At 45.1% G+C, this 14,269-nt stretch overlaps 1 protein-coding gene across 2 annotated transcripts in view; it reads left to right on the top strand.

Annotated features, from left to right (window-relative positions):
• Window positions 1–14,269, top strand: part of LOC139268411 (cAMP-dependent protein kinase catalytic subunit beta) — a 185,281-nt gene that overhangs the window by 90,390 nt on the left and 80,622 nt on the right. The window contains exon 1 of one of the 2 annotated variants that reach the window (XM_070886509.1): window positions 232–512. The exons of the other annotated variant lie outside the window; for it this stretch is intronic. Within the exon in view, the coding sequence (XP_070742610.1) occupies window positions 311–512 (202 nt within the window). The 5' untranslated portion in view covers window positions 232–310. Of the gene's footprint in view, window positions 1–231; window positions 513–14,269 lie in introns of those variants that run through there. 2 annotated transcript variants of the gene reach the window in all.

Here is a 14,269-nt window from a genome sequence, read left to right as displayed (position 1 = left end):
TACATAGAATTAAATTATCATAACCGTTTTAAAATTAAAAAATATTGAAGCTGTTTGGTAAAATAACTGGTTTTCAAATGATCTTATTAAGTGAAGCTTGTGAAATATGCTGTTTCGTGTCAACCGGAAACTGCAGTTGTAGCTTACCATCTGTGGTCAAACTGCTGATTGGGGTGGCAGCCTTTTTGGTTGCAAACAGGAAGTTTGCTCAATCTACAGACCCCTAGCTACTCTAAGAAGATCACTGTGCTACACATTTTCAACACTTATTAATTACTATAAAAATCTTTAATGTGACCCAAAGTGGCAGATGGCCCAACAAAAGGATCTAATCGGTTACCAGTCCACCGGGCCAGAATCTTCAAAAACCTCTTCAGCTCTGGTTAAACTGGAAGTCTTAGCGAGCAGAATTTTTCACAGACAACCAAAGGTGGCTGCTACCGAGCAAAGTCTGCCTGTGGAGCATGAAGGTGTCTTGATCTCTGGATACACAATCATTTGGGATAATTATAGTAAGTTTACTGTACGTTTCAAATGTTTTTGTATAAGATTGCCAGAAATATGCTACCTAATGGCAACATTTTGCTGCTGCTAAATTACCCTTTAGGTTTTGGTGAGCAAAGTTATTAAATGCAATCTTGCTGTACTAAGATCAATAGATTAATTCTACTGGGGAAAGAGCCACAGCATATTTCTCCTAATATCTATACTAGGAAGCTCACAAAAAAACATATTCTTCCCTTCCCCCCCCCCCCCCCATCCAATTTCAGTTCCCTCTCCTCTTAAAGGCTGACCTCCTAATTTGCCGTATTGCAAGTATGTTTGTGATAGTTGGTAGGCTAATCAACTGTGAGGTACATTGTAGTCAAGTCAGACCCTGCCTGTGTGTGCACATTTTCAATTGGGATCACTAACAATCAGGAGTAGGTCAGCTGTTTTTCTCCCCCTCCCTTCTTGACTGGACACTGGCCAGTTGTGCCCCTGTGGTCATTAAGGTTATAAATGTCAGTTCACCCAGTGTACAGTGGGATTTGTCCCACACTTCCACTAGCCTAAACATCCACTCCCTCCAATGCCGGCGTACCATGGCTACAGTGTGTGCTATCTACAGGATGTAACTTGCTACGGTTTATTTGGTAGCACTAACCAAACCGTGACCCCCCCCCCCCCCCCCCCACCAGCTAGAAGGGTAAAGGCAGCAGGAACATCATCTCCAAGTCATACACCATTCCGACTTGGACATTTATTTCCATTCCTTCATAGTCGCAAGTGTAAGATTTCTGAATCTCTGGCATTAAATTTGACTGAGACAATTCTTAAACACTTGGAACAGTTTATGAAAAATACACACACAAACATGCATATCCACCTTAGTTACAACAGATACAATGAGGTTATAATAAAGAGTGATTTTTAAAATTTCAAAATATAGTTTATTCATATAAAAATTTGCACAATACATTGGGAAGCAGTTCAGTACATTTGGATGCGGTCAGCAATTCCATACATTACATTTGGATGCTGACCGCAGTTCCGTTCAATACATTTCTTTACTTTACATTTCAAGGTACGATTCATACAATCTGTGGAACGTTCATCAAGTTACATTACGTGTCACCATGCGGTGCACAGTGAGGGTACAGTTAATAGAGTGATATACGTTACTTCCCCTTGGCTGGCTGGTTCAAGAGAGAGAGAAAAGTCTTTGGCTGAGTTCTTTATACCTCTCAAAAGCATTGTCCCTCTGAAAGCCTCAGAATTGGGTCTTGGTTCCAGAGCAGTTCCTTATTGGCTCTTCTCACACATGTGGCTGTCTGGCCTGGTTCAGCCATCACTTGATTAGATTAAATGACTTTCCAATACACAAAACCCATGTGGCGGCTCTGTGGGCTTTCATTTTGTTTCAACACAAACGGGCCTTTCCGTATAATCTACACTTTTAACATTTATACATACACCGAATCAATTTTAATCATTAATAAACACTTAAATCCTACACAAGTCCAAAATCCTGGAACTACACGCACTGCAGCATCTCAAGAAACCCGACCACAGCCACCTTCTCGGGGCGATTAGAGACAGGCAATAAATGCCAGCCTTCCAAGTAAGGCCCACATCCCAAGAATGAATATTTTTTTTTAAATCTATCACTGTTTAATACTGAGTTGATTCTTTTGGCCCCTTCAGAAGTTTATTAGTATTGCTCATTTCCTTACAGCCTCCTCTGCCCAATCCCTGAACGACAACAATATCTTCAACAGCTGAGATTTCTGTAGTGCACCTCAAGAACAGAAAATCATTTCTAAGCACATCCATCTTTAGAACTTCAAATTTTATTTTGCAGTTATTTTAAGGGGAAACAGCTGCTGGGATATAGGTGGAACCTGTTTTTTTAATCCACAATGTGAATTCTTTTGGATCATGAGAAGTTCAATCAACCACTTGCTGCTTCTGAGATCAGCACAGGGTGGGGGGAGAGAGGGGGACAGAAGTAAAATATAATATTTCCTCTTGAGTGTTTTAATATTTGTTCTAGCTTTGAAAACATTAAGAGCAAACACAACAATTTTTTTCTCAAGCCACTAGTGCTAAATATTAAATTGAGAACTTGTGTTGCACTGAGGAACTTTTAAGGTCAAACCATTTCTGGGAAATATAAAGTTAAATCAGGAATGTAAACACTTGCACTCAACTGGGTATTGGGAAGGAGTTGGACACGAGCCTTGTATTGGTTAGATTTTCACAGCTTGGCGCTGTCCATGAATTTTTATCAAACTGACACAAAAATTCTCCTTATTTTACAATCTTTTTGTTTTTGGTACTGTATAATGTGACAAATTATTAACTGTATTCCACTGCAAATTAAAAGCTTTTCTTTGATTCACAAGTGGTGAGTTGCATTTTGCAAGTATAGATGGGTTGTCATTCTTAACAACAGTCCTGTTGCTTAAAATGGTCAAAGTGGATCTGGTCAGGTACCCAGTGATTGAGCAGAGCACTGAGAATCACTTGGGGTTAAGAACCCAAAGCGCAGCACCACGTATAAAACAAATGCTGGGATTGCTACCCCCAAATGAGGTAAAACAGGCTGAAAAACCTAAGACTCTCCAGTACGTAGCAAACAAATAAATTCTAAGCAACTGACTGATCCAAAGCAGGGTAAAATTGCGAGGGTCAAGTATGAGAACGGACTAACATAATCTGACATTCAGTGCAATAGTGAAAGTTCTGCATTGTTGGAGGTGCCCTCTTTCAGATGGAATGATAAACTAAGGACCCACCTGCCTTTTCAGATTGGTGTAAGGGATCCAATTGCACTATTTAATGAGGAGCTGGGGAGTTCTCCCAGTGTCCTGGTCAAAGTTTATCCTCTCTACACCTCTGTCCTACTTTAAGACGCTCCTTAAAACTTGCCTCTTTAACCAAGCTTTTGGTCATTTGCTGTAATTTCTTCTTATGTGGTTTGATGTCAAATTTATCTATTTTGTCTTATAACACTGCTGTGAAGCACATTGGGATGTTTTACTACATTAAAGGAGCCATATTAATAAAAGTTGTTGTTTAACCAACACCATCAAAAACAGATTAACTAATCATCTATCTCATTGTTGTTTGTGGGACCTTCTGTGCAAATTGACTATCATGTTTGCCGACTGCACTTCAAAAGTAATTCATTGGTCATAAAGTGCTTTGTAATATATTAAGAAAGTGAAAGGAGCTATATAAAATGCAAGTTCTTTCCTTCTAAGAGTGTAGGAATACGTTCCAAATCAAGTCCACACTGATTCTCCTAGCTCATGGAGGGGATCCTCTCTGGGCATCTGACATTCTTTACACAAATTAACATCTAAATATCCAGTGATGCTTTAATTGACTTTCAAAGATCATTTCTTATTTCTTGATATAGGATGTTCTTTTGTCATTTTTATTTGACATCATGTAAATCTATGAAGAACATTTATATGGACGGTGCTGGTTAGACAGTGTTTTGCTGATTGCTAATATTGATGTTGTCACATTAGATTTTTATTTACATGTGGCCAATGGATCTTCTGTAGTGTAGCAAAAAGGAAAGACTTGAATTTATAATGTGGCTTATCGTATTTCTCAAGAAATGTCTGATTACTTGACATATAATGAATTACTTTTAAATGGAAAGACTGTTTGGAGGCAACAAAGGCAACCATTTTGCACACTGCAAAATCTCTCGTACAGTAATGAGATGAACCAGTGAATCTGTTTTTAATGTTGGTTGAACGGGCACTCCAAGGAGAGCTTCTGCAGGCTGTGAAAACTACCTGATGTCTAAACATGGAGCTGACTGGAAAAGGACTTTTCGATTTGAATAAGAATTTTGCATCATCTCCTGTTTTAGAATACCAGCCACATCATTAGTAGCAACAATGGCTTCTCCAAGTCTTTTATCCTCACTTTGGTCTCAGTTACTGTTACCTTGTATCCAGTAATATTTTTGTGGAGAAGGATTGTTTCTTAATCCACTGCGGTATTGCAAATGTTGAAGTTCTTTGCTATAATAGTTTTAGAAGTACAGGTTGAACCTCTCTTATCCGGGACCTGGCCTGTGCCGGATAAGGGATTTTTCCGGGCGAGGGGTGGTTACGTTAAATTGGATACAAGTACTGAGCAAGGGGATATCGGGGCTGGCTGGCTGAGAGTGCGGCAGAGATCGTCTGGGTTGGATCGCGGAGTGAGGTCAGCGATTGCAGGAGTCAGCAGCAAGGAAGGACATGGAACATAGAAAATAGGTGCAGGAGTAGGCCATTCGGCCCTTCGAACCTGCACCACCATTCAATATGATCATGGCTGATCATTCGCCTCAGTACCCCTTTCCCGCTTTCTCTCCATACCCCTTGATCCCTTTAGCTGTAAGGGCCATATCTAACTCCCTGTTGAATATATCCAATGAACTGGCATCAACGAGACTCTGCGGTAGGGAATTCCACAGGTTAACAACTCTGAAGAAGTTTCTCCTCATCTCAGCCCTAAATGGCCTACCCCTTATCCTAAGACTGTGTCCCCTGGTTCTGGACTTCCCCAACATCGGGAACATTCTTCCCGCATCTAACCTGTTCAGTCCTGTCAGAATCTTATACGTTTCTGAGATCCCCTCTCATCCATCTAAACTCGTGTATAAAGGCCCAGTTGATGTCGTAGTTCTGTGCATGCGGCCGGGAATGGTGCCAGACGAGGGGTGGTGCTGGAATAAGGTTCAACCAGTATTTCATTAAACGTTGATTAATATTCCCTGCTGAACAATACTGCAGTTTGACATTATCAAGTTTTTTTTTTTGAACTAGTTTTGTCCCGTTCCCTCTTCTCATGCTGGGATATGGTTCCAAGAGTGTCTGTTACTGTGCTGAAATGGTCATTATTTATGTGGAAGTCTTGACATTTGAGTATCAGCAGGCTTTTTAACTGTGTCTCATATGTTGAGGGACTGACCCAAATCCTGTCTTCACAGTATGTCCACATGTGCACTTGTGCAGGAGATGCTGGACAGTGATCAGGAGTGGAAACTCCTGAATACTCCTTCTCTCACCTCCCCAACTCAGAACATTTGTGCCTTACTTCCACTCCAGCTAAGATGAGCAACTCCGTACAGATAAAAATTGAATCTGGTCTCTGGCTCAGCTACTTAATTTATAAACTTCTGTCAGAGAAACCAGTTTACTAACCAATATATATGGCTTCTACTTCAGTTCGTGTGCATTGATTAATCTCCGAGCAGATTGTAAATGTGGAATAGTTCGTTATCTGTATGAGACAGAGAGTGAGATGACATAAGATGAAGTATGTTATGTGTACTCAGTGTTGAGTTGAGACCTGTAGACATGGAAGGAAGGAGGGACATGGAGAAAGATGGAGCAGACAAGCATTCAGAGAAAGGGAGCAGGAATAAATTAGTTCAAGGAAAATGAACTGAGGCAGTTACAGGAATTTTGCTTTTTTTTCCCCAGAACAGGTCGTCCAGATCTTTCAGAACTCCCTAGATTCTGGAACAGTCCCTGTGGATTGGAAAGTAGCAAACGTAACCCGCTATTCATAAAAGGAGGGAGAGAGAAAATGGGAATTATTGGTCAGTTAGCCTAACGTCAGTCGTCGGGAAAATGCTAGAGTCTATTAGGGACGTGGTAACAGGGCACTTATATGATTGGGCAGAGTCAACACGGATTTATGACCGGGAAATAGTGTTTGACAAATGAGGTTGTAACTAGCAGGGTAGATAAAGAAACCACGGGATGTAGTGTATTTGGATTTTCAAAAAGCATTCGATAAGGTGCCACACGAGGTTATTACACAAAATTAGGGCTCATGGGATTGGGTTGTAATGCAGTATTAGTAAGATGATTGGTTAATGGACAGAAAACCGAGTAATCACTTGAGTTGACGGGCTGTAACTGGTGTGGTACCGCAAGAATCAGTGCTTGGGCTTTGGCTATTTACAATCTATATCAATGACTTGGATGATTGGACCGAGTGTAATTTATCCAAGTTGGCTGATTATACAAATTTAGGTGCGAAAGTAAGCTGTGAGGGGGACGCAAAGAGGTTGCAAAGGGCCATAGACAGCTTACGTGCGTGGACAAGAACATGGCAGGTGGAGTATAATGTGGAGAAATGTGAAGTTATCCACTTTGGTCAGACAAATAGAAAAACAGTATTTTTTGAAAGGTGAGTCTGGAAAATGTTGTTGCTCAGATGAACCTGGGTGTCCTTGCAGATAAATGACAAAGTTAACTTGCAAGTGCAGCAAGCAACCAGGAAGGGGAATGGTACGTTAGCCTTTATTACAGAGGGATTGGAGTACAAGAGTAAAGAGTCTTACTACAATTACATAGGGCCTTGGTGCGATGACACCTGGAGTACTGTGTACGGTTTTGGTCTCCTCACAATAAGGACGGATAAACTTGCCTTGGAGGGACTGCCATGAAGGTTCACAGGACTGATTCCTGGGATGGGGGTATTGTCCTATGAGGATTGAGCAGACTAGGCCTATATTCCCTGGAGTTTAGAACAATGAGAGCTGATCACATTGAAATATGTAAAATTCTTACAGGGCTTGACAGGGTAGATGCTGAGAGGATGTTTACACTGGCTGAAGAGTCTAGAACTTGGGATCACTGTCTCAGAATAAGGGGTCAGCCATTTAGGACTGAGATAAGGTGACATTTCTTCACTCAAAGGGTTGTCAATCTTTGGAATTCTCTACCGCAAAGGGCTGTGGATGCTGAATTGTTAGTATATTCAAGACAGAGATCGATAATTTTTTGGATAATAAGGGAATCGAGTGATATGGAGAAAATACAGGAAGGTGGAATTGAGGTCGAAGATCAGCCATGATCTAATTGAATGGTGGAGGAGACTCGAATGGCCGCCTCCTATTTCTTATATTCTTGGGAGGTTGTTCAATTTTCCATGGTTGGTATGTCATTATCCACCCAAATAATTTCACTATAGTACACCTCAAATAGTTTTATTTTGTCATTTAAAATAATGGGAATTGCATGTAGTTGGATTATATTAACTGCCAAGATTATGCTGCTGTGGTTTGACAGTGCTGTAAGCAGTCCTGGAGATTAACACCAGTTGTCAGTTAATCAAATAGTTCGTTAAGTTAGCATCACCTACGAAAGGAATTATTAGTGAAGACTGTTGATGTATACAAATGTGCAATTTTCACCCAGCAAATATATTTGCAGGAGCAACAGGGTTAATTTTTAGTGGTGATACAGAGGAACCATGCATCAGTCATGCATTTCCATAGTCCGCTTTTTTAAAGTTAATTTTAAAAAAATTTCCCCTTCTACCTGCCCGAGTTACTTTGGGCTCGAGTTTCCACACGACAAAATGCGCCTAAAAAAACCCTCCGTATTCTCCACCTCCCTGCAGGTCCTCTGGCCCTCGGCGCGGCGCAGCATGAGCTGTAGGGGGGCGGAGCCAGGTCCCTGCGCTGAAAACAGTGCCGGGACCTCTGCACATGCGCGCTACAGTGGGCACGCAAGTGCAGTCGCTCTAGGCGCCCGAAACTGTGTGGGAGGGTCCCAAAGCACGCAGCCCCTAGCCCTGGCCGAATGGCCTCACTGGGGCTGTGTGAAGAAGGCTCCTTCCACGGCCTGCTTCCTGCCGACTCCTGCTCCTGCTCCCCCCCCCCCCGGACCCGTCTGCCGCTCCTGCTCTCCTCTCCTCTCTCTTTCCCCCCCCCCCCCCCCCCCCCCGACCCGACCCATCTGCCGCTCCCGCTTCTCTCTTCTCTCCCCCCCCCCCCCCCCCCCCCCCCCCCCGGACCGAACCCGACCCGTCTGCCGCTCCAGCTCCCCCCCCCCCCCCGACTCGACCCGCCTGTCGCTGCCGCTCCTGCTTCCCCCCTCAGAACCGACCCGACCCGCCTGTCGCTACCGCTCCTGTCGTCTTTCCCCCCCCCCCCCCCAGACTCAACCCGTCTGCGTCTGCCGCTCCCACCCGACTCGACCCGACTCTACTCCCGCCCCCGGACTGGATCTGACCTGACCCCCAACCTCCTTCCCCCCCCCCCGCCCCCCGACCCGACCTGACCTCCCTCCCTCCCACTCTCTTTCCCCCCCCCCCCAGCCGACCCGAACCGAACCTCTCTCCCCGACCCCGACCCGACCCAACGTCACCTACCTCTGATGCTGGGGACAGGCCCTGCCCGAAATCTCGGGCCCTGCCCGTTCAGCCTTCTGTCCCGACGGCAAACCGCTTCCTAAAGGCCTGCCTGAAGAACTTTCACACAGGTAGGAAGATGGTTTATTTAATCTTTTCTTTGCTTATAAATTTTTATTCAGGTTGGATTTATTTGTATAATATTTGTAGAAGTATAACTAAGGATTTATTGTAGAATTTAATGACTTCCCTTTCCCCCCCCCCCCCCCCCCACCTCGTTCCCTACGCCTAATTTGTAACCTGCGCCTGATTTTTTTAATGTGTAGAACAGGTTTTTTTCAGTTCTACAAAAATCTTCACTTGCTCCATTCTAAGTTAGTTTGGAGTACGTTTTCACTGTGGAAACTTTGAAATCAGGCGTCAGTGGCCGGACACGCTCCCTTTCGAAGAAAAAATTCTGTTCCAAAGTGGAACTGTTCTAACTGACTAGAACTGCAGAAAAAAAAATGTGGAAAATTGCGATTTCTAAGATAGTCCGTTCTCCACCAGTTGCTCCTAAAAATCAGGCGCAAATCATGTGGAAACTTGGGCCCATTGTGTGTTCTGTAAAGGGTTCATAACCAAAATGTTAACCCATCTTGTCAGATGTTGATAGAACCTGCTATGTTCAATATTTTCAATGTTTAATTTCAATTTTCAGCATTTGCAGATTTCCTTGCATTCGGCCAGATCATGTTGTGGATTTGAATGCAGTTATTCACTCCAGGGTACTTTTGTGACTTTTTTAGTAACTTTAACTAATTGGTTCTTTTACCGCCCTTGTCTTAAACGATAAGGGGATAAAGGGTTATGGGGAGCGGGCAGGGAAGTGGAGCTGAGTCCATGATCAGATCAACCAGGATCTTATTGAATGCGGAGCAGGCTCGAGGGGCCGTATGGCCTACTGATGCTCCTATTTCTTATGTTCTTATGTGCGTGAACTGTGTTAGCTTTTCTTTCAACAAGTTGTTCGCTGGCGCTCACCATTTATCCAATTTTTTTGTAAAGTTTGTCTTCAAATTTTAGAATTGCTTCTGTTGGTTAGACTTCCTGTTTTGGTACCAAGCACTTCAATTTATATCATTTAAGTTTTCTCTTAACATTTTCGAAAGAAAAGAAAAACTTGCATTTGTACAGCACCTTACATGACCTCAGGATGTACCAAAGCATTTTGCAGTTAATAAAGTACTTCTGAAGTGTAAGAAATACAGCAGCCAATTTGCGCACAGCAAACTCCCACAAACAGCAATGTGGTAATGACCAGTTAATCTGTTATAGTGATAGTTGAGGGACAACACAGCTTCCAGTGCACCAGTGCCGCCTTCGGCCGTCTGAGGAAAAGTCTTCGAAGATCAGGCCCTCAAATCTGGCACCAAGGTCATGGTCTACAGGGCTGTAGTAATACCCGCCCTCTTGTATGGCTCAGACGTGAACCATGTACAGTAGACACCTCAAATAACTGGAGAAATACCACCAACGATGTCTCCGCAAGATCCTGCAAATCCCCTATGAGGACAGACGCACCAACGTTAGCGTCCTCGACCAGGCCAACATCCCCAGCATTGAAGCACTGACCACACTCAACCAGCTCCATTGGGCGGGCCACATTGTTCGCATGCCTGACACAAGACTCCCAAAGCGAGCGCTCTACTCTGAACTCCTACACGGCAAGAGAGCCCTAGGTGTGCCGAGGAAACATTTCAAGGACATCCTCAAAGTCTCTTTGATAAAATGGAACATCCCTACTGATACCTGGGAATCCCTGGCCAAAGGCTGCTCTAAGTGGAGGAAGAGCATCCGGGAGGATGCTGAGCACCAAGTTTCATCGCCGAGAGTGTGCAGAAAACAAGCGCAGGCAGCGAAAGGTGCGTGCGGCAAACCAGTCCCACCCACCCTTTCCTTCAACGACTGTCTGTCCCACCTGTGACAGACTAATTCCCGTATTGGACTGTTCAGTTGCATAAGAACTCAGAGTGGAAGCAAGTCTTCCTCGATTCCGAGGGACTGCCGATGACGGTGATGATGATTGGGCAGGACATCAGAGAGAACTCACCTGATTATTAGAAATGTCGTGGGATATTTTGCGCATCGCTTTTAATGTCTCACTCGATAGACGTCACTTCTAATGTGCAGCACTCCCTCCGTATGGCAGCCTCGATTCTACGCTCCAATCTCTGGAGTGAGACTTGAACCCTCGATCTTCTGACTCTAAGGTGAGAGCTATACTATTGAATATGGCTGAGAAAATGTTTGTGGCTGACTCCCAAGCATTGACTGGAAAACCATTCTGGAATATATGAATGATTCTTTCTTTGCTCTGTCGTGACATCATGAACAAATATGGGAAAATGTTTTCTGCTCAATTCAGTATTTTTAACAATTGTAATGGAAAATATTCCTACATTTATGATGCTGTACACAGCAAGCAGAAGAAATCACCCCGCCCAGGATAATTCAGCGTTGATTTAGTGCAGCACTGCAATAAGTGGTATTTTTAGTTTTTAAAAATAAAATAATAATTCATGAAATTACTGGAAAGTACTTGGGATATACACATTCTGATCATTATCAGTTTAAAATGTGCATGGCCAAGTTTGAAGAAAGGAGCTACTTCTTTAATGCCAAATTGTCGGTTTAAATAGCAGCCTGAATATGACTGTTTGGGAAATCAGAGGTGCACGAGCTTTTTTTTTGTAATTCCATTTTTTTTTAAACTTCCTGATTACAGTGGTGTCATGACAGACATTCTGTTGCGCTGACCATTGTAATACTGGTTTGTGCTGAGCTTAGATCGGGCAGTATTTGATGGTGTGGCAATCAGACTTTGTAAAAAAAAAACAGATTTGCATTTATGTGGCTTATTTTTAGTTCTTGCAAAAGGTAGTTTTTTGCTTGGCCAACTTTCTTGTCTACAAAAGATTCTTACTAGGAATGATTGAGTGCTGGCACCTAATGGTATCACCCTGATATCTAAATTGCCCAAGTGACCATTCATATATGACCCTTGGCAATGTGGCTATCCGCGTTTTTTTTTTAACAACTTTTATTTATATAGCGCCTTTAACATCGTAAAATGTCCAAAGACGCTTTACCGGAGTGTGACAAGACAAAAATTTGACACTGAACCACATAAGGAGAACTTCAGGCAGATGACCAAAAGCTGATCAAAGAGGTAGGTTTTAAAGAGCGTCTTAAAGGAGGAAAGAGAGGTGGAGAGGTTTAGGGAGGGAATTCCAGAGCATGGGGCGTAGGCAACTGAAAGCATGGCCACCAATAGTTGAGCGATTATAATCAGGAATGCTCCAGAGGGCAGAATTAGAGGAGTGCAGATATGTGGGTGGGTGGGGAGCGGTTGTGGGGCTGGATGAGATTTACAGAGATAGGGAGGGGCGAGGTCATGGAGGATTTGAAAATTTTGAAATCGAGGCGTTGTTTAACTGGGTGCCAGTGTAGGTCAGTGAGCACAGGGATGATGGGTGAATGGGACTTGGTGCGAGTTAGGACACAGGCACCGAGTTTTGGATGACCTCAAGTGTAGGTAGGGTAGAACATGGGAGGCCAGCCAGGAGTGCTTTGGAATAGTCAAGTCTAGAAGTAACAAAGGCATAGATGAGGGTTTCAGCAGCAGATGAGCTGAGGCAGGGATGGAGACAGGCGATGTTACTGAGGTGGAAATCGGCGGTCTTAGTTATGCTGCAGATGTGTGGTCAGAAGCTTATTTGATTGTCAGTTATGACACCAAGGTTGCGAACAGTGTGGTTCCGCCTCAGACGAATGCTAGGGAGAGGGATGGAGTCAGTGGTCAGGAAATGGAGTTTGTGGCGGGGACCGAAAACAATGGCTTCAGTCTTCACAATATTTAATTGGAGAAAATTTCTGCTCATCCAGCACTGGATGTCTGACGAGCAGTCTGACAATTTAGAGACAGTGAAGGGGTCGAGAGAAGTGGTAGTGAGGTCGAGCTTGGGTATTGGTGTACATGTGACATGTTTTCATAAGATGTTGCCCAGGGGCAGCAAGTAGATGAGAAATAGGAGGTGACCAAGGATATTACTTGGGGGACACAAGAGGCAATGATGCGGGAGCAGGAAGGGAAGCCATTGCAAGTGATTCTCTAGCTATGATTAGTTCAGAATGGAACTAGGTGAGTGCAGTCCCACCCAACTGGATGACGGTGGAGAGGCATTGGAGGAGAATGGAATGGTCAGCTGTGTCAATGACTGCAGACAAGTAGAGAAGGACGAAGATGGATTGTTTACCTTTGCCACAGTCACAAAGGATGTCATTTGTGACTGATGAGGGGTGTTTCGGTACTGTGACGGGTGGAAACGTGATTGGGGCGATTCAAATATGGAGTTCTGCAAAAGATGGACACTGATTTGGGAGTTGACAACACGTTCAAGGACATTGGAGAGGGAAGGGAGGTTGGAGATGAGCTGCAAGTTTGCAAAGATGGAGGGGTCAAGGGTTGGTTTTTGAGGAGAGGGGTGATGACTGCAGATTTGAAAGAAAGGGAAGGCGGTACCTGAAGTGAGAACCGTTAACAATGTCAGCTAACATGGGAGCCAGAAAAGGAAGTTGAGTGGTCAACAGTTTGGTGGGAATAGGGTAGAGGGAGCGGGAAGTGGGTCTCAAGGACAAAATGAGCATGGAGAGGCTATGATGTGAGATCGGAGCGAAACTGGAGAAAGATGCGAGTTCCGGGCTCGGGCAGGGGGAACCTTGGGGGAAGTTTAGCCTGGTTATATAGCAATTAATGGGATCGATGGGCCCAAGTTTGACCCCAGGGTTAGAACGACGCACCTCCGTATGGTGCGCCGACTTTTTAGAACAGAAATGGCGCCCATTCAGAATAGAACCTTGGTATTCTCTCCTTCGTCTGGTCGATCCAGGCCCTTGGCTGAGAACAGTGCCGGGACCTCTGCACATGCGCACTAGAGTGTGCGCGCATGTGCAGTAGCTCCTCGCAGCCCGAATCTGTGCAGGCTGCGTGGGAGGGGCCCGAAGAACACCGTCCCTAGCCCTGGCCGATTGGGCTCACTGGGCATTGAAGATTGGGACTCTGGCTTCTCTCCCGTTCAGACTCCCTCCCTCACTCCACTGCCCCCCCTTCTTCTCCCCCCCTTCTTTCTCCCCCCCTTCTTTCTCCCCCCCTTCTTTCTCCCCCCCTTCGTCTCCCCCCCCTTCGTCTCCCCCCCCTTCGTCTCCCCCCCCTTCGTCTCCCCCCCCTTCGTCTCCCCCCCCTTCGTCTCCCCCCCCTTCGTCTCCCCCCCCTTCGTCTCCCCCCCCTTCGTCTCCCCCCCCCTTCGTCTCCCCCCCCTTCGTCTCCCCCCCCTTCGTCTCCCCCCCCTTCGTCTCCCCCCCCTTCGTCTCCCCCCCCTTCGTCTCCCCCCCCTTCGTCTCCCCCCCCTTCGTCTCCCCCCCCTTCGTCTCCCCCCCCTTCGTCTCCCCCCCCTTCGTCTCCCCCCCCTTCGTCTCCCCCCCCTTCGTCTCCCCCCCCTTCGTCTCCCCCCCCTTCGTCTCCCCCCCCTTCGTCTCCCCCCCCCCTTCGTCTCCCCCCCCTTCGTCTCCCCCCCCTTCGTCTCCC

This window comes from Pristiophorus japonicus, chromosome 8 (assembly GCF_044704955.1).
Source record: "Pristiophorus japonicus isolate sPriJap1 chromosome 8, sPriJap1.hap1, whole genome shotgun sequence".
In the NCBI taxonomy this organism is placed as follows: Eukaryota; Metazoa; Chordata; class Chondrichthyes; family Pristiophoridae; genus Pristiophorus; species Pristiophorus japonicus.
Note: the sequence above shows the minus strand (reverse complement) of the source record. Positions and strands in the feature narration are given on the sequence as shown.